Below are 27,779 nucleotides of genomic sequence, written 5' to 3'. Positions count from 1 at the left end.
AATTTTTCTCTAAATATTAAACAGCCATTTAGGCCACGCCCCTGGATATGCTGGATCCAATACAAAGAATTGACACTTTATAAATCTAGTTACCTCTTATATCTGTGTACAAGACTACAGACCTACAAAACTATGAATCTACAAGACTGCAGACCTAGAAGACTAAAGACCTACATGACTACAGACCTAGAAAACTTTTTTTTTAATTCTTTACAAGTCAGCCCTTGACTCACGTGATGGTAAGTGATAATGCAATCTAAGATGGAAGCGGGCTAACTTGTTAGGAGGTGGACGGAAATCTACACCCCTTTCGGTTTCTACACGACATCTTACCGGAAAGCTAAATCGTTTGGCGGTACGTCTTTGTCGGTAGCGTGGTAATTAGCCACGGCCGAAAGCCTCCCACCAGCCAGACCTGGACAGTCAAGAAAACCTCAATCGGCCCAGCCGGGGATTAAACCCAGGACCTCCGTCTTGTAAATCTACCGCACTGCGCCACGGAGGCCGTCAAAACTAAAGACCTACAAGACTACAGACCTACAAGACCCTTTAAGACGCCAACTTCCACTGTTCATCATCTTATGGCACTCGTAAAATACAATATCTATGATACAACTACCAATTTAGCTTCCCTTTCAGCCAAGAAACTCTCATTCTCTGACATTTTTGATTATGATAAAGATATAGACTACGTCAATAGCTCCACAGCCCTTCATGTTTATTTATTCCATTGAGTTGTCTTACTAAGTACCTACCTATGTACTATTTATTATTTAACGATTGTGTAAAACGTTGCCGAGGAATCAAAGTAGCACTTTATATGAACAATTACACAACCATGATACGAGACGAGTACAGTGACAAGGCCGTACAAGCAATTTACAATGCGTCACAAGATTTCCCCCTTTGTAATTTTATCACAAAGTCATGATAGTTGTTTCAAGTTGGCTAGTTTAAAGCCTTAAGTGTAAAAAGCGCATTGTAGTGCGATTATGTACCTAACTAACTTGTTTCTATTATAGGTACCTAATGTATTATAAGTCAAAGGGAGTCTCCAAGTTTAAAAATAATTATCCGTAAGCCTATACTTAGTCTTAAAACAAAGTTGATTAACAAGTGAGTGCTACACATTCCTCTTTCCACGTTGAAGTTGCAATTTAAGGAAAACATTGCATTATGTTGAGATTAATCATTGTGTTATATACACTGGCGTTGGATAATATTCACAGTCAAGAACTAGTAGTGTCTCGAGTGGTACATTCAGAAGAAATAATTATTCCGTCTAACTCTTCAAACCATACAGTGCTAAAGGAAAAAATACAACTTGTTATACCTTTTGCTGAAATCAACATCAAGGATAAATTTAACTCATCTAAAGAGTTTACGATCTATAAAGAAAACGACAAGAATTTAAATTTATCATCAGGAAACCTCACAGTAAAAACTCATAATACAGAAAAGAATTCACCGAGAAAGATGTCGGCAAACAGCAATTTCAAAAATGCTTCTGAAACTTCAATCAACAACGATGATGGTGTTCTGGTAAAGCCACTGATTATTCCGCAAGGTAATTTACCAGGTATCAGGCCTGCCAGTGATTCTGAACTGTCATCTAATAAGACCAGTCCAGTAAAGCCAGGCGCTCCATCTGGTGATAGTTCGAATGCTACCGATGTGTCTTTAGCAGACAGATCTAATTTTAATGGTGATAAATGCCCGAAAGGCTATGTTAGAATAGGTGATCAGTGTGTCAAAGAGGAATAAATACGAGAGGCTTAGGTATAAGGAATACGACGAATTTGAGAGAATGCATCAGGCACCTAAGATTAATTTTAAAAATAAATAGTATCTTCATTGAAGAAAGGAATGTCGACAACAGAAACTTTGTGAATTTAAATGTGTGTAATAAATTTAATTAAATTTTTTGACTTTGGATGACCATTAAATTACTTATCTATTTCAATGATTATTTTATTGACCTACTTGTTATTTTGTTTTGCTTTTAATTCAGAAAGCATGGTACTAGGAACCATCTTTAAATTATATAGGTACCTATTTATTAAATAAACCATTCAAATCGATTTAGTGCTTTTTTGTGAAAATGCGTCTTTGTGAATAAAATCTTCTTTTGCAATCTGTTATAAGGATATCTGCCTACTGTTTACAATTACAAATACATAAATACTTTATTACAATATAATCAGTAATACATTACAATAATACATAAAAATAAAATTGAAGTGTCTATCTATGATTTCAAAGTTCTCAGGTTACCTACACAATACTATAAAACTCTAACTAAACTACGGTAATATTAAATATACCTTTTTATATTAATTATGGGAGCTTAATTCATACACCACACGCGCGCTCCCATAGATTTAAATGGGACTTTCACTGACCGCTGAACAGATTTAAATAAATTGAAGCCTATTACTGCTTCAAGGTCCCCTTGAAGAAGAAATAAGATTCTATCCTAAAAAAATCCACGTGAAAATCAGAAGTCTTGAATGAGGCCGCAGGCATCCTATAGTACAATATGACGTTTATAACCTGTATGATGTTAAATACTAAAATTATCAATGCATGTACCTAATTAATTATTCATTTATAACTAACTGTACCTAATAATTTATTCATTTACGAGACATTTTAATACGTTCTATTAAATTTTATTGCCGCCACGCAGTGGACAACTGCAATAGGTGTGCATACGATTTAAAAAATATTAAAATCAAGTATTTATATCAAGATTTGTATCGCAGAGTGTGTCCAGCAACTTTCCGATCTATCTACCTGGTTCCTCGTTCACACTTTTACCCAGCGATCACAGTAGGTAATCTGCATTCTTACGTATAGTTGATGTCCCTTGTACAATTCGCTTTGATTCTTCGTTCTTTCGACTTCAAAGTATGCAATGCCCTTCCAGCTTCCGTTTGTGAATGCGTTTATAGCGGGAATTATAAATTTGTTCTTTACAATAATAATAAAACTCATTGAAACACCTACTAGTGAAAGATTTTTTTACTCTGCAATTACGCGATGGTAAGCCTATGGATGAACGCACTTGTTTACTTGGAGGATTCCTATTCACTCTTGGCCTGCCAGAAAGGAACCACGGTTAGGTATATGAAGAGGGCAACGGGGGACTAATCTAAGGGTGAGTTTGTTAGAATATGTGGTGCAGGTTAAGTGCCAGCCGTTTTAGAACCTAACGACTTGGCTTGCGACGATGGCAAGAAACCGGACGGTATGTCATTGATGCCATGGAAGATGGCCTTTGGTGTGACGCAACTTGCGTGGACTCCATCACACCTTCCTAGCACATTAGGTTGTGCGGGAGCTGTTGCTACATCAGCATAAACCCTCAAGCGGCTCAAATACAGCAAATTTAGTTAAAGATTACATATGTGAGCCGTTTGGGGTCGAAACCGAAACGTTAGGACCATAGGGACCCGCTTTTTTTAAGGAAATCGCAAAGCAATTATTCGCCGCCTCCCGTGACCAGAAGACTGGCTTTAGTCTTTAAACCCTACCCCTACCCTACCATAATAGGTACTACACCTACCATACCATAACCCTACCGGCTACCGCCACCCTAAATATAATATGCCCGATCCTATTCTATCTCTCCATCAAATTTTCAGCCAAATCTGTCCAGCCGTTCATAAATTAAAAATTGTAAGTAACATGACTTTCTTTAAAATATTAAATTTGTGGTATGGTGGTCAATCAATAAATATCCTCCGAGCTAATCTTAAAATCACAATAAAGCTAGAACCCAGAATAAGCAAGCATTATCTGTGTTAACCAATCCGATTCCTAATAATCTGTGGCGCCAATAGACATTGACAAGGCCAATGACAATCAATGACATTGACAATTGACAGTAGGTACTAATAAAAGTTATGCCTGGAAAAAAAATCATTCTAATTTGTAAAGCCGGCCTAAAAGTCTTTTCGATAGGTACATAAATTGAAAGCAGTTTCGAATCATCCGTTAACTATTTACAGTTATTGATATTTAAGTAATAAAAACTGTCACTGTAAATCAATTTATTGTCACACAAAAATAATAGCCGGACGCACGCCGGAGCGCCGGACGTCGAAAGTACACAAACCACGTGTACCGTTTCAGTTTCAAACACACTTTACTGGAAAAGTACCTACCGAGTCTACCAAAAATACCTCAAAGTTATTTAAGTTTTATATGATCGGAGATCAACGTCATTCAAGTAAAGTGAAATATTGTGCATAAATACTAACACGTGTTTTCACTATGTCGGACGGCGAAGGAGACCTACGAGATGGTCTTTCTGCTAAGGAGATCTTCGCTAACAGCGAAGGGTTGACTTACAACGACTTCCTACTCCTGCCTGGATTTATTGACTTCACTGCGGAAGAAGTGGATTTGACATCTCCACTCACAAAGAAGATAAACTTGAAGGCGCCGCTAGTGTCGACTCCCATGGACACTGTAACCGAAGCGGACATGGCGATCGCCATGGCTCTGTGCGGCGGCATCGGCATCATCCACCACAACTGCACCGCCGAGTACCAGGCCAACGAAGTGCATAAAGTGAAAAAGTACAAGCACGGCTTCATCAGAGACCCAGTGTGTATGGGACCTAACAACACCGTCGCTGACGTCATTGAGGCGAAAAAGAGAAACGGTTTCACCGGGTACCCTATCACTGAAAACGGTAAGCTCGGCGGACGCCTCATCGGCATAGTGACCTCCAGAGACATTGACTTCAGGGAAGGCGACCCTCAGTTGAGTCTTAAAGAAGTGATGACTCCCATCACTGAAATGATTACTGCACAATCTGGGGTAACATTACAGGATGCCAACTACATACTGGAGAAAAGTAAAAAAGGAAAACTGCCAATCATAAATGGGTCAGGTGAACTTGTAGCTTTAATCGCCAGAACTGACTTGAAAAAAGCCCGCAGCTACCCTAACGCTTCCAAGGACTCCAACAAGCAGTTGTTGGTTGGGGCTGCGATTGGCACTCGAGAGGCTGACAGAGAACGTCTTAAACTGCTCGTTAACAATGGTGTAGATGTTATTGTTTTAGACTCTTCGCAAGGAAACTCCACCTACCAGATAGAAATGATTAAGTACATTAAAAATACTTACCCTGACATACAAGTGATTGGTGGGAATGTTGTAACAAGGATGCAGGCCAAGAATCTCATAGAAGCGGGCGTAGATGCCTTGAGGGTGGGTATGGGCAGTGGGTCCATCTGTATTACTCAAGAGGTGATGGCATGTGGCTGCCCTCAAGCCACAGCCGTGTACCAAGTCTCCTCATACGCTCGCCAGTTTAACATTCCAGTTATTGCAGATGGAGGTATTCAATCTGTAGGACATATTGTAAAATCACTTGCTCTAGGAGCATCCACTGTCATGATGGGATCTCTCCTTGCTGGTACCTCTGAAGCTCCGGGAGAATACTTCTTCTCTGATGGAGTGAGACTCAAGAAATATAGAGGAATGGGAAGCTTGGAAGCCATGGAGAACAAAGAGGGGAAAGGTTCTGCGATGAGTCGCTATTTTCATAAGGAAACTGATAAACATAGAGTAGCTCAAGGTGTGAGCGGGAGTATTGTTGACAAAGGCTCCGTGCTCCGGTTCCTCCCGTATCTGCAAGCTGGCATGCAGCATAGCTGCCAAGACATCGGGGCTCGCTCTGTGCTCAAATTAAAAGAAATGAGTTATTCAGGCGATCTCAGATTCATGAAGAGAACATACTCTGCTCAGCTAGAAGGAAATGTGCATGGTCTGTTTTCATATGAGAAAAGATTATTTTGAATAATCCCAACATTTTGAGTATTAGTAAACCTTTATGTACCTTTGTGATATGTATGTTTCAGATTTTGTATTATGATGCATTTTTTTATGTATTTTTGTGATCACATGAGATGTATACTATAAAGTCAAAAATAAATATTTTATGTACTTAAGCTAAGCTTAAATGGAACTGCAGATGTTGATATTATAAAATTCCATTTTTTATGTACATATTGTTTCTTATGTCATGTTCTTGTTAATATCTAAGAAACGGACCAGATGTAAAATATATTTCGTAAATAAAGTTTACTGATATAATGAACTATTTTATTCTTGTTTAAAACATCAATAATTTAATAAAACCAAATAAATTACTGAGCTCTATCAGTATAATTAAATGATGCAGGGCAGAGCAATGGATGTTTCTTGTAACTGCCAATTCTATCAACTGCAATAAAAATATCACAGTGGAGCAATGTAAAGCATAATAGATGTTAAAGATTAAAGAGGTCTTAATGTCAGCATGTGAATAACAGTCCTCAATGCCTCCTACTTTTTCAACTTGAAGCAACATTCCATATTCAATGCAATAGCTTTTAGAACTAGGAAAGTACCTATATAATTATCTTCTCATAAAATTATATGATTTAATTACAAAATATCCGATTTACCTACTCATTAAAAATAAAAACTGGCCAAGTGTATCGTGCCACGCGCAGTGTAGGGTTCTGTAGATATCTGTGGAGCTAAACCACAGACAGACATAGCGAAACTATAAGATTTCCTTGTGGACTATGCAAGCCTAAAAAAAAGGTTAACTACAATATTATTAGTATCGGTTTATGGCTATGTTTTCTTCTGGTTATGGTAAGAAGGGTAAGTATGTAGAGATAACAATATTTTACCCTTGTTAAAGAATATAATAAGGCTTCTTAACTGCAGTGCTGGTTAATTTAATTACATTTGACACATACCTATAACTTCAACATGTATATTATACTTCAGTCGAGCTTCAGGTCAATGAAACTAGGGCAGGGCTTCATTGAATAAAAATGCATAACATTTTACTAATAATCACAATTTAATGGAATTATAATATGCACCAAGCTGCACATGCACTTTTATGCATATCCGATTTGACAATAAATATGAGTGCTAAAATAACTTAATTATAATAAAAAAACTAATGTGCTATGTCTATTCCTAAGACTGGTGCGCTGTCTTCTAAGGCCCTTCGCACACAGAAATACTGACTTTGTATTGACATCACTTGATTTTTTAAAAAGGAAAAATATATATGTCCTCTTCCTCATTATCATAGACATTTGCCTCATTGTTATTGTTAATGTAAAACTCCTAATCATTACACAACAAAAACAAGATCATTACACAACACAAAAAAAGTCAAGATAAAAAACTGACATAGATTAAATACCTACATACTTAATTGGTCGAATGCAAAGATTCTAATTCAGAATCATCTATAAATTGTCATTTTTAGGGTTTTTTACATAAGGATTAGTACTTTATGTAAAATTAAATAAGTAGGTAAAGTCAAAGTAGTTTAAGTTAATATTTAAATTTATATAAAGGTGTTTCCATAGTCTTTGTCGAAATATTTGAGCTTAGAAATTTCGTGCAAGGGATCATTTTATTAGCATACGAAAAATGTAAGTCAAAGTTTGATATATATGGGTCAAATTTATTGGTTATACTGCTAGAAAGCTATTCGTTTTGTATCTCTGTGTAAAAAGGGCCTACTTTCCTAGCTCACTCAATAATTCATAACAATACCAATTTTTATTTGCTCTTTAAACTCTTAGTTTATACAAAACAATAAAATTAATAAATAATTCTAATTTACACATAATTAGAGAGCATTATCAAAATATAAAAACAATGCAAAAAAATAACTCTTGACAGTTCCATATAGATCGTTTCTTGCTCAGAGTTGTTCTTGCTAAACCTGTCAAGAAAACCTAGCTAGTATACAATAATACAATTGACCGACGTAAAAAATATACATAAAACAAATACATCTTACCTATATTAAATCACTTTCGCTGTATAAAAAATCGAATTATAAAAAAATAATTTTCGTTCCAAAATCTTCTAAACGCGCCATCAACTGAATCGTGAGACCATAAATAGTCGAATAGATAGACCTAATGAAATGATTGATGTTCCTCGCGACTCAGTCGATAACGCGCGTACTTATAATCCGACTGCATCCCAAACGCACCAGTCGGAATGCATAAAGTCAAGCCAAAAAGCGTATAAATCTTACTGGGATTATATCTTAACATTTAAACAGCACAATCTTGTGTGTCCACAGGAGATCAATCGGAAGAATAATTACTGTTGGTGTAACTTCTACAAATGCCTTAGTCTATGGTTAACGGTAACGCTAGCGAAATCTGATATGTTATAATAACTGCAAATAATCTACTGCTCTACTTAAGTGATAGATAATGTTTGGAAGTTAAAAATTCGTTAATTTTCCCCTAAAAATATTTAAAAAGCTGTAGTTCCACCAACAAAGTACAATTCATTATGAAATAGCTTCTAGCCTCCAAGATTTTGATGAAATAGGCGCGGAGTCTATAAAAACATCATCTAGTCATCTAGTGACGATGAACTTTCGATATCGACAAACTCGATTATGAAGATTTCACGACAAGTCTCGACTAAAACCCAATGATAATGATTATAGTCTGACCTGAAAGAACCCATGTCTAAATGCCTACGTCTCAATCAATTTTCATTTGCAATACTATATTACTGAAATAAATAAGTTTTTTGCGTTTTCAACTTTGCGCGTATTTACTTCGGTCGACATTTGTCTTTTTCACATCACTAGATTATGTCGTTCACGCTTGTTAGGCCTACTACAGACGACTATCGATGAAGTTATGAGTCTAAGAAAATATTCTATTATTTCGACAGGAAAAATATCGAGTTTGAACCAACATGCGATGTCTTAATATGAGCATATGTGGTCCTATATATTTGGTGCTAGAATTTCTGCAACACACGAGACAGTGCTGTGATTAAAAACGCTAACCCTAAAGCCTTCACTCCTTGTCTCCATCGGCGTCCTCCTGTTCACCCTGGAACTCCGGCCCGTGGGTGACGTCGTCCTCGAACACGATCTCCTCGGGGTCCGGTGCTCGCGGGAGGAACTCCTCGCCGGGGCAGATCTTCTTGAAGATTTCTTCCGCCTGATCGAAAGAACAATATCGTGATTAAATCACATGAAGGAATAAACGACTGTTAGAGCCGAACCGGTCTTATAGTTGCGTTGGGTCGAAAGAGATCGATGTTTCCGGTTCGGCAGCATTAAGGAACCGCCGCGCGGTTTCACACGCGTGGTTTAGGTACGTTCCCGTAGGAATCCGGGGATTATATATAGCCTATAGTCTTCCCTCGATAAATGGGCTATCTAACAGTGAAAGAATTTTTCAAATCGGAATCGAAAACGAAACTTTTACACTCAACCCCTCTCCGCGCGCGCAATGCGTGCAGCAGCGCGTCGCGCAGCCGCTTCGCAGTTTGGATCGTGCCGCGATGCAAGAACCAGCTCATGACTAAGGGCCCCGTATGGGTTCGAAACTAGTCGGGCATACTCCGACCTAATATCACGTGAGTTTTAGCCGTGTTTCATAATCAATTAATATGAATAACACTCACGATAGTTTAAATTCTAAAACAATTATTCTTCATACTTCTGGACAGCTTATAGTATACTTTTCATCAATAGGAGCAGCGCAGTGAAGGGAAATGTTGGGAAAACGGGAGAAGTTACTCCATTTTTACAGCAATACTACTGGAAGGGCTGGATTAAAGAGGTCTAAGGGCGGACGAAGTCGCGAGAGTCCGCTTGTTGTGTATAAATTAAGAGTATGCTAATAGTAAAGCAGTTTTAAGTAATCATTGCTTTTTGATTTTTGAGACTCGTGCTCGACATTGAGCCGAATAGGGATTGTATATGATGATAATGATTATGTAAGGAAGCTAAAAATGCATGATTTTTCATCTAATTACGTCAAAGATTTTTGATAGATTTGAAGTTTTATAATCCTATTTATTTTAGAAACATCCCGACAATCTTAGCTTTTTTACGTATTAATTAGTTAATATTGATCTTATTAATCCGAATGACTCATAAAAATTGATATATTCAAACCTAGCATCATCCCCATTGGTCAATTTGTATTGTTTGGCCTACTGGTGGTTAACTTAACCACCTTAACCTACCTATCAAAATTGAGGTTGTTGCTATGAGAAAAAATACCAAATGTAATAACAATATAGGTACAGTGTATATTTAACATTATATTTATTAGGGATGCCCGAGTTTGATTGTCATTTAAGCCTATTAGAAAAGTGGGTCAGTCAGCGACATTGTCTATACACTCTCACTTTATGGTTATCAAAATAAAATGCATTGTTATAAAAGTAGGTCGTTTAATTAGTGAGAAATCATTTGATTTATTCTCAAGATATACGAGTTTTTATCAAGTATTAACTATGAAATATTTATATTTTTAACGCTTACATTAACTTCACTTGTAACTATGTATGTAAGAAAATCGAATCTTGGAATCTTAATTTGACCCATTTCCCGGTCTTCGATTAGGACGAAATTTTGCACACGCTCTGAGTTCTGATGACAATACATGACTAGCTAAGAAACGACATTACAAATCCAATATGGCGGTCTCCCCAAGATGACGGACTGGCTGTTTGAAATCCACCCCCATGATATGGACATCAAATGAAAGGGTTACGGATCAAGAGGTTCTTAGGTTAGAGTCGGGTTGTGAAATACTGAAAGGAGGAACCCTAGTCCCCATACAAACTCGGGCCCAAATTATGCAAATGATAAAGAGCTGAAAATTGGCCATAAATTAAGGACGATTAAGGAGAACCCATGAGGCCCATTTGCAAAATGTTTAATTGCCTAACCAGTTAAATTATTTGTAACAGGTGGGCAATAATTTGCATCTCTTTGACATAAAATTAATTGCATTATCTCTATGAAATTGACAGGTGACAGTTTTAATAAGAATTTTACACTAACCTGACACATCTAATCAAAATATGATAGTAATCCCATTTGGCAATGACATATCATTTGACATTGACAACCCGCGTTTGCAAAGACAACTGTGATCGGTGTGAAAAATAAAGAAATCAGCCTCATTGCCTGTTGATGAATATTATTTCGGCTAAGATTCTAATTGAGTAATCTAGTAAAATATGCAAGATTTTTAGTACATTTTTCATTTCTGTATCGTTCTGAAAAGTGGACCCAATTTCGGACATCTGTGACATATTAGAATTATCCCCCTGCACCCACTAAGCCGCATCGGAGCAGCGTCGTGGGCCTAAGCCATATCCCTTCTCTTATAAGCAAGGAAGTCTGGCCTAGTATACCGCTAAAATACATTGTTCAAATACGCATAACTATCACGATTTTTAGTCGTGTTCGTTATTATCTCAACGTAACCTTTTTTTACATCGAGTATCTTTATCATTTATGTTTCTTTCTGAGATTAAAATGTGTTAAATGTCAAAATGTAACAAAACAAAACAATGTTACCTAATAAAAATATTTTCTAATAATAGATTGATAAGGTTGTTAACTTGTTCCGTATCTCATAAAAACAAACACATCATACCCGTATCTTAATTTAAAAATCAGTGTGTAAAAAAGTGTTAGTGTATCTATGAATTACTAGCTGACTCTACGCGGTTTCACCTGCGTGGTTCCCGTTCCCGTAGGAATACGGGGATAATATATAGCCTATAGCCTTCCTCGATAAATGGGCTATCTAACACTGAAAGAATTTTTCAAATCGGACCAGTAGTTCCTGAGATTAGCGCGTTTAATCAAACAAACAAACTCTTCAGCTTTATAATAGTAGTATAGATTATGAAGTCGGTTAAAAATGAATCCTAAATGTGTTGTCTCGAGAACGGCTGAACCGATTTGGCTAATTCTTTGTTTTAGAATATACCTATATATATTGTACGACGATGGTTTTTACGAAGAGTCCGCTAGTTACATTATTGTATATGTACGACGCGAGTATATTAAAGGGGGCGGATAATTGTGCCTCTGAGTATAGTAGTTTGAGATGGATTTGCAAACAGGTCATCTCCCCCCAGATGATAAATTCGGGTGGAGGTATGACCCTCGAGGCTTAGCCTCATTGCCCGAGTAAGGCGCGGGGGATCTAGCTACCCCTCCATTTCCATCTAGCTTCCTGGATATGACGTCGCTCGATCTCGTGTTGGCTTGTGCCGACGCTAGGTGGCTCGACTTGTTGTTTCCGTAAAGAGTAGGGAGTTAGAGAGGGGTAGCCATCAGACGGGAACGACTGGCGATATAAGGCGCTCGCCGTACGGTCTAGCTCATTTTTGTCGTGGCGTTCGATCCGTCTACACCTAGTGTTGGACAATCCTTCATGGGTGATTTTGGGATAGGCGGGGAGAGTGTCTTGAGTAGAAAAGAGGAATGTTAATTAAGCTTGGCAATATTTATCAACTCAGTAGAAACATAATTCTTAATTGCGATCTTATTCTTTCAACATTTTATAGAACTGCTTTTGTTTCTTTAGTTGTGCTAGTTCTTGTTTGCTTTGTTTTGTATAAAGCAGTTATTTATTTAAGTACAGACCAGGCCAGACCTGTCACACGTGCACTCCCTCCACGCCGTCGCGCACCGTCGCGCTCGTGTCCTTCACGTTGTAGAGCAGCGAGCACAGGCACTGCGACAACACTCAAACACACCTGGTGCACGGCGCGGTCGAAGTCCAGGCCGGCGTCGGGTCCAGCGCACACGTGCACTCCCTCCACGCCGTCGCGCACCGTCGCGCTCGTGTCCTTCACGTTGTAGAGCAGCGAGCACAGGCACTGCGACAACACTCAAACACACCTGGTGCACGGCGCGGTCGAAGTCCAGGCCGGCGTCGGGTCCAGCGCACACGTGCACTCCCTCCACGCCGTCGCGCACCGTCGCGCTCGTGTCCTTCACGTTGTAGAGCAGCGAGCACAGGCACTGCGACAACACTCAAACACACCTGGTGCACGGCGCGGTCGAAGTCCAGGCCGGCGTCGGGTCCAGCGCACACGTGCACTCCCTCCACGCCGTCGCGCACCGTCGCGCTCGTGTCCTTCACGTTGTAGAGCAGCGAGCACAGGCACTGCGACAACACTCAAACACACCTGGTGCACGGCGCGGTCGAAGTCCAGGCCGGCGTCGGGTCCAGCGCACACGTGCACTCCCTCCACGCCGTCGCGCACCGTCGCGCTCGTGTCCTTCACGTTGTAGAGCAGCGAGCACAGGCACTGCGACAACACTCAAACACACCTGGTGCACGGCGCGGTCGAAGTCCAGGCCGGCGTCGGGTCCAGCGCACACGTGCACTCCCTCCACGCCGTCGCGCACCGTCGCGCTCGTGTCCTTCACGTTGTAGAGCAGCGAGCACAGGCACTGCGACAACACTCAAACACACCTGGTGCACGGCGCGGTCGAAGTCCAGGCCGGCGTCGGGTCCAGCGCACACGTGCACTCCCTCCACGCCGTCACGCACCGTCGCGCTCGTGTCCTTCACGTTGTAGAGCAGCGAGCACAGGCACTGCGACAACACTCAAACACACCTGGTGCACGGCGCGGTCGAAGTCCAGGCCGGCGTCGGGTCCAGCGCACACGTGCACTCCCTCCACGCCGTCGCGCACCGTCGCGCTCGTGTCCTTCACGTTGTAGAGCAGCGAGCACAGGCACTGCGACAACACTCAAACACACCTGGTGCACGGCGCGGTCGAAGTCCAGGCCGGCGTCGGGTCCAGCGCACACGTGCACTCCCTCCACGCCGTCGCGCACCGTCGCGCTCGTGTCCTTCACGTTGTAGAGCAGCGAGCACAAGCACTGCGACAACACTCAAACACACCTGGTGCACGGCGCGGTCGAAGTCCAGGCCGGCGTCGGGTCCAGCGCACACGTGCACTCCCTCCACGCCGTCGCGCACCGTCGCGCTCGTGTCCTTCACGTTGTAGAACAGCGACCAAAGGCACTGCGACCAAACAAAAACAAGTTTTCAACCGATTTCAGCGAAGGAAAAGGTTTCCTTCAATAATGGCTTGACCGAACCTAAATGGCTGGCGACTGGGGGAAATGATTTACGATAGATGGCTGAGCTTGTTGTGGGCTCTTCTCGGACCAAGGCGCCTTTGGAACCCTCGTAACTTTAATTTTTAGTTCTCGACCAATTATTATCTAATAATAACTGACGTTTCGAAAGTTCTTGTAAACTAAGCCTAAAACTTCCCGGCCACCCTGTATGGTCGAGTAATGTGCGCGAAATCGAATGTATCGCTAATTGCTGTCATTTTCCCCATGATGGAAACAAAAAGAGATAGCAATATGTGAGACAAACGCCGATATAGTCGGATGCAATCTTTATGACGTCTCCAAAAGGTGCTGATGACCCTACGAACACGTCATACAAAAGTTAAGACGGCGTCTTCTTGCGCGTGTCGGAAAACTGGTTGACATCAGAAGCGGATTTAAAGAGAAAAACACGATTATTGAATAGGGACCTATCATAATTTCCACTAAGAATGTTACCAACAATCCCTCGAGTGACAGAGAATAACCTTGAGTGGAGTCCCGGACTTGTGACCGTTGTATGTAGAATTAAAGAAGTCTTTTAAGAATAGTTAACACTCCCTTTCCCCACTCAAGTCATTCTCCTCGCCTATCCTAAAACAATCCATGAAGGATTAGTCAACAAAAGTTATGGACCTATATAGCTAGCACTCGGCCTTCCATCCCACTACTCCCCACCTAACTCACGGAGCACTTCGTACTATTGCGGCTCGTGATGTCACAAGCCGGCCGATCTAATGGTCTCTCGGGCCGACAAGCGCGGGATACCTAAAATCTTGTATTGCGTAGCTTTACGTACGATATTCGAAAACGTCAAAAATATTGCATCCGCCGCCTGAACATAATCTTACCTTGGGTTTGTCAGAAGCCTCAGTCTGCTCTCCGCCCGACATGTCGAAGATCTTCTGGGCGTATGGCATGAGGTCCGTCTCGGCGTCTACCACTTTGTTCGTTATGAAGTACACCACAACTGCATCAAGACGAACGATATTATTATTAAAAAGGAACGAAGAAAATTTTTTTTTATGTAGGTAAATGCGCTCTAATGGTACATTTACATGCTTGCCGAGTCTTGAGTACAATAATTTTACAAACATTTAACAGGCGCTATTTACACGCTGGCGATTGCGTTAGTTTGTGCTGGACAGAAGAACATGTAAGACGTGGAGGTTGCAATTGTGTTTGGCATGACATATTTAACAACTTCAAAAAACAAGGAGGGTCTCAATTCGTCGAAACATTTTTAAGTACGTTTCCCGATTAGTCGATGATGCCTGGAACAATTAGGGAAATTCTATTTTCGTAACAATTATATTAAAACGTTTTTAATTTGATAATAGCGAGCGAATATAATAGATAATAGCGAGCTCATCAGCGACACTATAAATGTCACCGCAATCACTTGCCGCGAACTTCCTTTGATCTGTATTGTAAAACAGACTCTAGCCCGGACCAGCCAAGCCATCCTGTTTATGAACGCCTTTACGAGGTCCTTTACGATCCTGACGATGATGAGATAAAGATCGAAAAGGCTTCCCAGGCAACACAAACACAAGCTACATAGCGTCTTCGCCGGTGAAGATGAGGTCCCCGATTTCCGACATAACCCAGACGTGGGCTTTTTAACCCACGACTTCAGAGGAGACGCCCTTTGAGAGTCATTCTGCCCACATCTTCTGTTTTTGGGCCCCATCAGGCGATGCTTCTGCTCGCCCAAAACCCCCGGTGAAGCCGAGGTCCCATTAAGGAGCCTAGGCATTTACACAATCAGAAAGAGATCGAGACTTGCCAAGCATGTAAACGTAGCATAATAAAAACAACATACAATACTGTTGATCTGCATTTCACAGATCTATTTTTGTGGCAGCATCTCATTAAAATTTATAAACGCTATCGGAAGGTACCACCTTCCAACAATGTTTAATTTTACCGTGTGATGTGTTTACTCTTTATATGCAAATGTTTATTTTGTAAACGCTCCTGTCGATGGCCTGTTGTTATACGTTATTAATAACAATCCATTTTTTCACTTTCCAAGATGAAACTGCCTATTTTGCTATTTTGTTACTTTGCAACCATCTTCATCAAATAAATATATTTAACCGCCGCCTTTAAACTGATCAGAAGGTAGCACATAAGTACGATGCTATTTTTTGCTTTTTAGTTTAGGTTAATTTTTGTGTTGGAAGTCGGTTGATTTTTTTTTATTAAAATTTTGTTCACTACTTACGAGTAATTACAAGGTCCATGTACTAAAATTACAAAAAAAAATATCGCAGGCTTCTTTAGTATGCCGAGACGTTGACTCACAGTCAATCGAGAAACGCATTATAAGAAACGTCACAAACAAAAAATATGAGTCACGACGTGTGGTAAAAAACTTTTGTATTGTTACATTATGCATGGAAAATGAACAAATTATGTGATGTCAGTTTATTTCGAGAACCGTGATAGCCCAGTGGATTAAACATATGCCTACGATTCGGTGTGGGTTCGAATCTGGTCCGAGGCATGCACCTCCAACTTTACAGTTCTGTGCATTTTAACTGTGTGTCAAACTGTGAAGAAAAAATTGTGAGGAAACCTATATATAATACGATATTTAATGTCTTGAAATGGACATAACTGAAAAGTTGGAAGTGTATGCCCCGGACCGGATTTGAACCTAAGACCTCCACTCCAGAATCAGAGGCAGAGGTTATATGGGCCACTGGGCTGTCACGGCTCACATAATATGTTTAAATGAAATGAAATATCTATCTACTATCAAACGCTTGTCTGTACAATGTATAGTCTACCAAGTTCGTTGATGACACTCCCATGACATGCGGGCGACGGGGGGAAAGACTGTGTGTGTGTGAAATCGTGCGCGGGCATCAGTCGTGGGTTTTTCATTCATCGCTACACGCTACACGCGCGGACCATCGGGAGTGTTACGAACGAAGTTGCCAAGCTATACATCTTATCTCAACATTCTAAACCAAATAGAGTCCAAAAATGTATTATTTATATTGGAGCACATTTTTGTGCCATAGAAAATATCAGTCAATGATTTAATATTTTATTTTATTGCAGGCCATAAAAATACCGCAGCATCCGTTCTGGAATCTATGAAAGGATGTTTTTCATAAAAAAATAATAAATAAGCTTTTTATAGTGTTTTTAACGCTTAATCGATTGATCTGATTTTGATCATAAACAGATCTTTACATCGAGCGCATCTTTTTCTGTTGCTAAATCAATACATATAAAACTTACATGTGTATAATAACTAAATAAGTGAAAACGCAAAATAATGTTTTCTTAATTGGTTCAGGTCTGGCTGGTGGGAAACTTCGGCCGTGGTTTGTTACCACGCTACTGGCAAAGATGTACCGCCAAGCGATTTAGCGTTTCAGTACGATGTCGTGTAGAAACCCTCCTAATAAGTTAGCCCGATTCATGCTTAGATTACATCATCACTAACCATAAGGTAATACTGTAGTCAAGGGCTTGTAACTTGTAAAGAATAAAAACAAACACTTCCACGGGAATTAGAACTACACGGATAAAAGAACAAGGAGTCCTCTAGTATAAGATACTCACACAACCCCTTAGGGCACGATCCAGTGGCGGGGCCAACCTCCAACACAGTGGTAGCATTGTTGTCCTCATTCAACGGAGGGAACCTCAGCAAAGTCAGCGGCTCCTTCTCACTGGACATAATCGTGCCGTTCGTTATGAATACGGCCCTGGATATATCCGAACTGTCCGAATGCTCCTGGGACAGGAGGTCTTTGGGCCCCTCGTTGATGCCAAGCACCAGGTGGTCGCAGGTCAGCGTCTTGGACTTGCTCTCGATGACCACGACCTTCTTGTCGTCGACGGTCTTGTTCTCGACAGTGTCTATCGGCCGGTTGAGGCAGTACACGCCGCCGAACACTGCGCACAATCTTGAAAGGGAATAAACGTTTTGTTATGCTTTGTAAAGATAATTACAAAATACAAAATCGAAGCTTGACCGGGTTTGCTAATTAAAATACATATAATATAATAACTTAACTAATATTATAAACACGAAAGTCTAGATGGAAAGGATGTTGGTTGAATGTATGTTTGGATGTGTGGCGAACGAACTCTTTCGTTCGCCCACTTTAGGTTTGGCCATCTACATCTACATCTACATTCACATTCCATATTTATTTCATATTTAGAATGCTGTAAAACGCGCATGCGAAGATAAATTGTTTTGCCTATTATTACACGATAGTCAGTTCATCATTCCACACCGCATCATCTATTTGATATTCCTTTTATTTTATATTCTGTTACTATTTATAAATCAGTGAAATAATAAATTAATATACAACATCGCCTTATAATATTATACCAACCTATAAAACCTCTATGGGGATAGATGTATGTTTAGATGTTTGTTACTTTAACGCCGCAACTACTGAACCGATTTGGCTGTTTAAAACGAGGGTAGAGGATACCTTTTAGGAGGATTTTTGAAAAAATTCATAGGTTTTGCGAGAAACTGTATTCCATGCGGACGAAGTCGCGGTCGTCCGCTAGTATAATATTATTAAATATTTAATTATATAATCAGTGGCCGCCACGGCAACGAATTGCTAGACTAAAATAATTTGAAAAACTAACGACTTCAAAATGCACCAAAAGATTTAAAGAATTCCCTCGATTGATCCAATAGTCAGTAAAAATTAATTCCTATGATCGTCATATTTGTTTATTGGACGAAGACAACTAATCGTGAAGATAAGGAATTTGATAAAAGTCCATTTGTTTAGTTTTGCACAACAAATCGTGCAACAGCGCATCGTGCAACGCTAGAAAGCCGCGAATTTATTTTCGAGTACGACCAAACGATGCACATCTGGGTCAATGAACTTCTCGCAACACTTTCATGGTTATTTCGCACTTCACACTTTCAATACAAAGACAAATAAACGCCTGACTGCTGTAGCACCTAATGTTAAGTGATCATGAGATCTAAGATGTGGTCTAAAGCTTGACGAGGAGCAAAATCGGTTCAGCTGTTTCAGAGATTTTCCGGAACTAACACAAACAAATAATAACCCTCTCAGTCTGATAGGAGACTCGTGCTCAATAGTGAGTCGAATATGTGTTGTGTGATTATGATGATGATGATGATGAACAGAAGACATATAAAAAAAAAAAAATTGAAATTAATACTCGTAATTAATAATTATGTCGTTAGTTAGCCTATGTGATTTCAGATCACGAGGTCCTGAGTTCGAATCCTGGGTTGGTATTAGGTTCGTATGAGGTTACACCCCGTGCCTCAGAGAGCACGTTAAGCCGTCCGTGCCGGTCATTGTCATTAACATCTGATAGTGGTTGTTAGTGAATTTAACATTATCACCTTAGCCCGCAAGTTGCTAGAATGGTGACCCCGCACCGGAAAGCGAAGTGTCGGTTGACCCCCCATTAGGTGGAGCGAGGACATCAAGCGGGTTGCAGGGAGCCGCTGGATGCTGGCGGCTCGAGACCGTTCTTTGGAAGTCCATACAAGAAGCCTATGTCCAGTAGTAGACATCCATCGGCTGTTTATAATAATGATGATGGCCCTAGCCCGCCAACCTTGGAGCAACGTGGTGGGTTTAAGCTACCTATTCCCTCTCCTATAAGGATAGAGGCCTGACTCTGCAGTGGGCCGTTAAAATAGGCTGATAATGATGATGATGACTCTACCTACCTTTAGGTACCCATACTTTTATATGCATTTAGTAAAAAGCTGTTAATTTAAATATACAAACTTCAATTTCATTTATTTGTATAGAAAAACCTCAACATTTAAAGCAAAAATGGCTGACAATAAACATTCTTAATACAAATATAAAATAGAATGAGTATTAAGAGGACTGCGCGAATAAAACACTTTTGGATTTTCCAAATTTTTTCAACTCACCGGCAGAAGCATTGCGGCAGCTCCCCGCTACCGTACATGGGCCACAAGAACGGCGTGTTCCCATAGCGGCCGAGGCTCATGAGGAACTTCTTGCACTCGCGCACGCCCTCCAAGCACGGCATGGCGTTGGTTCCACCCGCGATAGCGTACAACACGTAGTGGATCAGATTCGGAGTCAGGCCTTTGTGCGTCAAATATTCTTGGAACGTTTTGTCGGTCCAATCTAAAGACAAACGATTGTACTGAAGTTAAAATATTTAAACATGTTTCAATTATTTTATTGCGTACCTATCACAATGCAGCAGATAACAATGGTGCATAAAAACCCACGTATTTTTGTGATTATCAGCAATAGGGATGATGACAGTTTTTTTTAAATTGTATATAGTACGCTAATAGTAAAGCAATTTTAGTAAAGCAAAGGGATTTAAAGGGTCAGATTTGCGGCGCTCCCGCGGATCCCTGAAGAAAGCCCCATACAAAATGGCACGAACTAATGACGTCGTAGGTAATGTAATGATCGTTAGATTTGTATGTGCGTTCAAACAAAATTACTAATATCTTTGTTATTTGTGCGTTTATGTTTATAGTTCATTTATTAAAAAATGTCACATTTAATGTAAGGAAGCTAAAACTGTATGAATTTTCATCTAATTACGATAAAAGATTTTTAATAAGTTTTTGAAATTTTATAATCTCATTTATTTTGCAAATATCCAGACAATATTTGCTTTTTAGGTATAAATTAGTCAAGATTGACCCTATTTACCTAATGTGTCATAAAAATCAATATATTCAAACCTAGTCATCATCCCCATTAACTTACAATGCAATACAACTAAAAACTAAATACATACATACATAAGAGTCTACAAATTTCGATTATAAATTGTAAGCCTTTTAAGGAAAAAAAAGAGATTTTTAAAACAGAGTTCAATCAAGTAAACGAATACATAAATCTCACCCTTAAATTCGTTATCCATTTCTTCTTCATTGTAACCAACGATGGAAGTGAGCATTTTCATGAGCATTCGCTTCTCAACGATGCTGACCGCCTCGGTTGCGAACACGTCGGCGCGCGAGCACGGCACCGGCATCAGCTTGTCGCTCATCCACGTCAGTACCCGCGTCACGCAGCGGAACTCCGCGTAGCGGGCGATGTTCGAGGAGATCAACAGCTCGACTAGTGGCCCCCGCGCGAACAACAGCTGTAGAACAAAGTAGCGATTTTATTAACGTGATCACGCGTCACATAGCGCAACTCGGCGTAGCGCGCGATGTTTGAGTAGATCAACAGCTTGAATAGTGGCCCCCGCGCGAACAACAGCTGTAGAACAAAGTAGCGATTTTATTAACGTGATCACGCGTCACATAGCGCAACTCGGCGTAGCGCGCGATGTTTGAGTAGATCAACAGCTTGAATAGTGGCCCCCGCGCGAACAACAGCTGTAGAACAAAGTAGCGATTTTATTAACGTGATCACGCGTCACATAGCGCAACTCGGCGTAGCGCGCGATGTTTGAGTAGATCAACAGCTTGAATAGTGGCCCCCGCGCGAACAACAGCTGTAGAACAAAGTAGCGATTTTATTAACGTGATCACGCGTCACATAGCGCAACTCGGCGTAGCGCGCGATGTTTGAGTAGATCAACAGCTTGAATAGTGGCCCCCGCACGAACAACAGCTGTAGAACAAAGTAGCGATTTTATTAACGTGATCACGCGTCACATAGCGCAACTCAGCGTAGCGCGCGATGTTTGAGTAGATCAACAGCTTGAATAGTGGCCCCCGCGCGAACAACAGCTGTAGAACAAAGTAGCGATTTTATTAACGTGATCACGCGTCACATAGCGCAACTCGGCGTAGCGCGCGATGTTTGAGTAGATCAACAGCTTGAATAGTGGCCCCCGCGCGAACAACAGCTGTAGAACAAAGTAGCGATTTTATTAACGTGATCACGCGTCACATAGCGCAACTCGGCGTAGCGCGCGATGTTTGAGTAGATCAACAGCTTGAATAGTGGCCCCCGCGCGAACAACAGCTGTAGAACAAAGTAGCGATTTTATTAACGTGATCACGCGTCACATAGCGCAACTCGGCGTAGCGCGCGATGTTTGAGTAGATCAACAGCTTGAATAGTGGCCCCCGCGCGAACAACAGCTGTAGAACAAAGTAGCGATTTTATTAACGTGATCACGCGTCACATAGCGCAACTCGGCGTAGCGCGCGATGTTTGAGTAGATCAACAGCTTGAATAGTGGCCCCCGCGCGAACAACAGCTGTAGAACAAAGTAGCGATTTTATTAACGTGATCACGCGTCACATAGCGCAACTCGGCGTAGCGCGCGATGTTTGAGTAGATCAACAGCTTGAATAGTGGCCCCCGCGCGAACAACAGCTGTAGAACAAAGTAGCGATTTTATTAACGTGATCACGCGTCACATAGCGCAACTCGGCGTAGCGCGCGATGTTTGAGTAGATCAACAGCTTGAATAGTGGCCCCCGCGCGAACAACAGCTGTAGAACAAAGTAGCGATTTTATTAACGTGATCACGCGTCACATAGCGCAACTCGGCGTAGCGCGCGATGTTTGAGTAGATCAACAGCTTGAATAGTGGCCCCCGCGCGAACAACAGCTGTAGAACAAAGTAGCGATTTTATTAATGTGATCACGCGCGTCATATAGTGCAACTCCGCGTAGCGGGTGATGTTTAAAGAGATCAACAGCTCGACTAGTGGCCCCCGCGCGAACAATAGCTATAGAACAAAATAGTGATGAGCATGTGCGTCATGCAGCTGAACTCTGCTATTCGATACAGCGACGACAACAGCTCGACGTGTGGCCGCCGCGCGATCATTTATAGATCGCAATAGCGATTTTTTTTCAACAATTTTAAATTTCTATTTATTTATCATCGGTAACATCAAAACTGTGGTGTTCGATCTTGTTACAGGAGGCCTATGTGATTGATGAACTTTATTTATTGCAGCATTGAAAAGCCCAGAACCCAGAAGTGAATTATTTAAAAAACAGCGCAATGAAATTTAAAATGAAACACATATTGTATTCTGGATTTCTGGATTAGTGCGCTGGATACTTTATACTCAATTACCTACATATACTTACTCGTACATATAGACATACTGGTATAATGGTATCTATCCAAATGACAATGAACATTTAAATTTCGATATTTAAGACGTAATGTTGTATCTGTGAATTAACATAACAAAGATCGTTAAAGATGTAATGGTTCTTTGAAAAATTGTAAGTAGGTACCTATATTATAACAAAACATCAAAATGAAAATTTTACGAGTCACATAATTAATCTACAATATTATATTATAATACACACTTTTATAGCGTTGTAAGTAAACATTATTTGAAGTTCAGATGAAAGACGAATTTCTCGATCGTAAAACAGTGAACCATGGAGCATAATTCGATTTTCAATAGCGGCAACATACGACACATAAATTACATCTACCAAGCTCTTGTGAATATACATTTGATTTGATTTACGAGTAAGTACAACAAAATTCATTTTATACTAGTTGACGCCCGCAACTTCCTCCGCGTGACATTCAGTTTTTCACAAATCCCGAAAGAACCACGTTTTTTTTAAAGAATATTATCCATATTGTTTAAACATGATTAATATTCCCATCCCCCTTCAACTAATCGGGAAAGACTGGAGTGGAAGGAGTGGGCACGACAATAGACCAATGGGCCGGGGATTGAACCACCGCTCCTTGGAAATAAGTTCGACCGCTCTTACCGTTGAGCTATTGAGGCTATAATTTCCGGGAAAAACAGTAGCTCTTATGTTGTGCAATAACCCTCTCTATCTTCCAGTGACAGTCTCATTCAAATTGGTCCAGCCGTTTTAAAGATTAGTCCAAAAAAGACAGACAGACAAAAATTTCAAAAAGTTCGTTTATGTTTTATTAGGTTTATATTTTTATTTACAAACACTAAAATTTGAATAATTTAACTTTAAGTACTTAAATGGTGATAAGCCAAAAGGGCAGTAAGCATCAAGGTGGTGGGAGGGGTTTTTAGCTGATAGAAGTCAGGTCACAATCTATATCTAATATACAGGAGGATTGTCTTCTGAAGAAAAAACAAGGAAGGAAGAGGGAAATAGGAGAGAGGACTAAAATTCTTTGATCTTTAGAGGTAGAGACATGTTTAAATTACAGCCACTGAATATTAATGAATATGCAATTTCAAAAAGGGCACATGTCAGATATTCTGTACATACATCTCACTAATATAAAATATCTTATAAGTAATGACATACTTAGATTAATTTAAAAAAAAATATTTGAGTAATTTTAGAAAGCTAATTAACACTCAAATGTAACACAATAGTTACTTTTACATATTATACACTGGTTTGGAAAATAATTAGATTTTTTTAATTCCTGGACATTTTAAATTTTCAAACATGTGCCCTTTTCAAAATTGCATATTCAAATAGATTTATAATAATTCATCATTCATTTTCTTATTTTCATCTAAAAAGATGCATTCAATAGCAGTAATATAAAAATACTTCATGTGTGTAAATAATAATAATATACCTACAATCTTACCTTTGGTGTCATGTCAATATTGAACTTTCTGTATTCAGAGGCGAAGTCTGCCTGGCTCCACACCTTCTTAGCTTCCTTCCCGTCTTCAGTCTTGCCATCTTCTCCCTCTTGTTTCACTTCTTGGGATTCTCTATACACCACAAATTTGTTAATTTTATTATGTTTCATCAATATCCAATTTGCTATGCTATTGCTAACTACAGGCCTCTTAAGAAGGATCAGAATCACTCAGTGGACAAAGGAGCAAGATATGATACTAGTAGATGATACTAGTATCATATCGCATAATGTATGTTATTTCAATTAACAGTTTTATTATTTTATCAAATAAATGTTTTATTGTTTAGAAAGCAAATTGATATAGTTGATAGTATAATATTATCAATTAAATGTTTAGAAAGCCACATACTTGGGTATATACCACTTTTCAATTAAATTGTACACTTGGAGTTGTCTACTGGGATCTGTGGTGATTTCTTTGATGAACTTCTGAAGGCCTTCAAAATTATGTGAAGCCCACAAGCCTCCGTAGTGATCTCTGGAGTCCAGATGGAGAACATTCTTCCGTATTCGACTGCACGCTGCAGCTACTATAGACTCGACCAGACCTAAGTTACGAAAAAAAATACATGAAAGACTCTCTTTTCTATCCTTTTATCCTCTTATTTTAAAGATAATAAAATCCAATAATAAATTATTGGGTAACCATTATTCAAGTATGAAATTCTTTCATTGTTCTACTGTTTTGTTATAGAATACAGTTTTTATTAAATAATAGAAAATTCTTACAACTACAAGATCATATTCTACTTGGATTGTTTAAGTGACACTTATTGGAATCATATAAGTAACTAACAGATTATAAAAATTAAATTTTGAGCAATTACTATAATGTAGAGAAGTTGAAAATATATTTATTCAATAATGTAACCTTAAATTGAGAGGCTATAACATCAGACTTAGATGCCCTTATACCCCTCAAACACATTCACAGTAATAGAGTTAATAAACTATGGAACAAATTACTTGAGGATATTATACAACTCAAGAGTTGTTTGGATAAATACATTAAACTCACTCAATGCATTTAAAACTAAACTAGCAGATTACATAGTAAGTAATCTACAGCAGTTTAAATAATTATGACTGAACTAATGTATTAAGTGAGTAATAGCAAAAAATATGATGGTGAAGTAATTTAAGTTAAAACTTATGTTCTCATGTTAGAGGTTGAACCATTTTATGAGAACAAATATCATCTTAAACCTTAAACAACAAGGATCACAATGATATATGTGCACAATCAGCAAAAGCTGATTAGCCTATAATATAATAATGACCTTGCCGTTTTACCTGTGTAGTTCCCATTCCCATGGGAACATGGGGATAAAATATAGACTATGTTACTGCCGGATAGTCAGTGGCGTGCACAGGGATAATTAGGGTAATTAGGCTATTAATTAGGGTATGCCCAATACATACAATTTGTATAAAATGGAAAAATCCTTTTCAACACAGGTTCAGAATGACTCCTCGAGGTAGGCAGTGCATTTTTGCATCTATGCATTGCATGCCAATGCTGATATTGTAGCTTTCCATTGTAGTAAAAGAATTTTTCAAATCCAGGTCAAGTAGTTTTCAAGTTTATTTGTAACATACAAAAATACAAATCTTTCCTCTTTAGTGTTATAATATTAATGTACCTACATGTATTTTCTAGTATTTAAGCTGCGATCAAAAAGGTTTGTGGAACTAAACAATAAATATATATATATTGATTTATAATGCCTGTGAGAAATTTCCAGATTATTTAATAATCGGCACAGGATGAGTCATAATATTTTTACAAATTTGTTTATGTAGATAATTACAAATCATACTTATTGAAAAGGAGTCACAAATTCAGCAGTACAAGATGTGATTAACTTTGAACAATTGAACCTTTTACAAATGAACACTGTGATACAGTGCAAAAACTTTCAGGCGAGTTACGTGTCCAAATTAAACAGACAATGAAACCAATCTAACTGCAAATATTTAATATATGAGTAAGCGACAGCGAATGGGCCGATAACCTGCACCAAAAGGAATCAACTCTGCAAATTCCACATTTACCTACGAACTATTGTGTTGATTGTCTGTAAAATGTAATGAGATTTCACTTGGTAACTAAAAAAAGTGGCTTGCAGTACAGCATGACCAAGTGAATAAAAAAAAGCAAGATCGATACCTAAGTAGGCTACCTATCGCCATAATGCCCGGTGTATGAAATAAAGAAACTTATGGCTTACCCGTTCCAACGACGATGACCTGGAAGTCGGTCGGTAGATCGTCGTCCATTTTTCTCCTTCAACTTGCCGGAATCAAATTAATATTTAATAATTAAAATTAGGAAATATGATAATTGTGCTCCCACTGTAAAAGATTTAGCTTTCACTGACAATGACAGTTATATGACACTGACGTACGGAATTGACAACTAAGCATGGTGTTCGGATACTTTTTGTAAAGTATTAGTCTATCATTTATTCTGAAAACTCTGTTATTTATAAAATTAATTTATAAATTATAATAAGAAACTAAATATTTAAGAAGATATTTATATAGATGATACTGTTAGATAGATCTATGTTATTATTTATATTTTAGATGCTCTCTTAGATTCAGATTTCTAGGAGGAATTAAATTTCCTCCACTGGTATTTATTAAATCTGTCTATTAGGTGCAACAATAAACAATTCACTTCACTATTTACATAAATTTTCGAAAGGCTTAGTAATAAAAAACTGGCAATTTATATTTTCAGTATTGAAAAATCTCCACTTTTCATGCAATTGTAAATCAATGTTCAATCCTAAAAACATCATTGTGAAGGGAAACAACTGGTTATCTCATTCTAACTTTAAAACGTTGTGTAGCATTTTAAACGTTTTAAGAAAATTTATTTCTATTTGTACGTTATTATAAATAAATTTAGTGTAAGGAGAGCCATACCTACGCTTTCAATCAGGAAGATTTCTAGGTAGGTACCCGACAAACTGAAAGAGGTCGATTTTTGTTATCACCATGTAACAGTAGGTACCTTTTACCTATTATTTAAAAGTTGAGGTAAGTAAGTACCTGAACAGTTACCTACTCCAAACGTTGGCGTTGTAACAATTATATCAGGGGCGTAGCTGCCGCTGTCATGTTTTCTGTGCCGCCGTATCAATGATACGGGGCCCCCGGACTATAGGACCCCATGGCCTTTACGTGTGAAAGCAAAAATTTGTAAAAA

The 27,779-nt window shown here is 39.2% G+C and overlaps 2 protein-coding genes across 3 annotated transcripts; one reads left to right on the top strand and one right to left on the bottom strand.

The window, feature by feature from the left end:
• The first annotated feature begins 3,886 nt into the window (after nucleotides 1-3,886).
• On the top strand, nucleotides 3,887-6,115 carry LOC112048707 (inosine-5'-monophosphate dehydrogenase). Its single transcript, XM_024086352.2, has one exon. The coding sequence runs from the start codon at nucleotides 4,279-4,281 to the stop codon at nucleotides 5,812-5,814; it is 1,536 nt and encodes a 511-aa protein (XP_023942120.1). The 5' UTR covers nucleotides 3,887-4,278; the 3' UTR covers nucleotides 5,815-6,115.
• A 740-nt stretch (nucleotides 6,116-6,855) lies between these two features.
• LOC112048697 (rab proteins geranylgeranyltransferase component A 1) lies at nucleotides 6,856-26,958 on the bottom strand. Of its 2 annotated transcripts, none has more exons than XR_008250875.1 (9): nucleotides 26,794-26,958; nucleotides 24,912-25,110; nucleotides 24,503-24,632; nucleotides 20,866-21,109; nucleotides 19,902-20,124; nucleotides 17,555-17,901; nucleotides 14,821-14,939; nucleotides 12,592-13,874; nucleotides 6,856-9,014 (listed from the first exon to the last, which is right to left on the bottom strand). XR_008250875.1 is itself a non-coding variant. In XM_052881902.1 (9 exons), the coding sequence occupies exons 1-9, from the start codon at nucleotides 26,840-26,842 to the stop codon at nucleotides 8,868-8,870; spliced, it is 1,581 nt and encodes a 526-aa protein (XP_052737862.1). In that variant the 5' UTR covers nucleotides 26,843-26,958; the 3' UTR covers nucleotides 6,856-8,867. The 2 variants fall into 2 exon arrangements, 1 of the variants encoding a protein (XP_052737862.1); XM_052881902.1 differs by having other exon boundaries at nucleotides 13,752-13,874.
• Nucleotides 26,959-27,779: the final 821 nt, after the last annotated feature.

The sequence above is a fragment of the Bicyclus anynana genome, chromosome 6 (assembly GCF_947172395.1).
Source record: "Bicyclus anynana chromosome 6, ilBicAnyn1.1, whole genome shotgun sequence".
Lineage (NCBI taxonomy): Eukaryota > Metazoa > Arthropoda > Insecta > Lepidoptera > Nymphalidae > Bicyclus > Bicyclus anynana.
Note: the sequence above shows the minus strand (reverse complement) of the source record. Positions and strands in the feature narration are given on the sequence as shown.

Bases quoted from the DNA above. Each gene is read 5' to 3' on its own strand.
- LOC112048697 (XM_052881902.1), bottom strand. From the start codon at position 26,842: ATGGACGACGATCTACCGACCGACTTCCAGGTCATCGTCGTTGGAACG. The intron at 25,111-26,793 runs GTAAGCCATAAG...TTCGTAACTTAG, and splicing joins GGTCATCGTCGTTGGAACGG to GTCTGGTCGAGTCTATAGTA. The intron at 17,902-19,901 runs GTGAGTTGAAAA...TTCCCTTTCAAG, and splicing joins CTGCCGCAATGCTTCTGCCG to ATTGTGCGCAGTGTTCGGCG.
- LOC112048707 (XM_024086352.2), top strand. From the start codon at position 4,279: ATGTCGGACGGCGAAGGAGACCTACGAGATGGTCTTTCTGCTAAGGAG.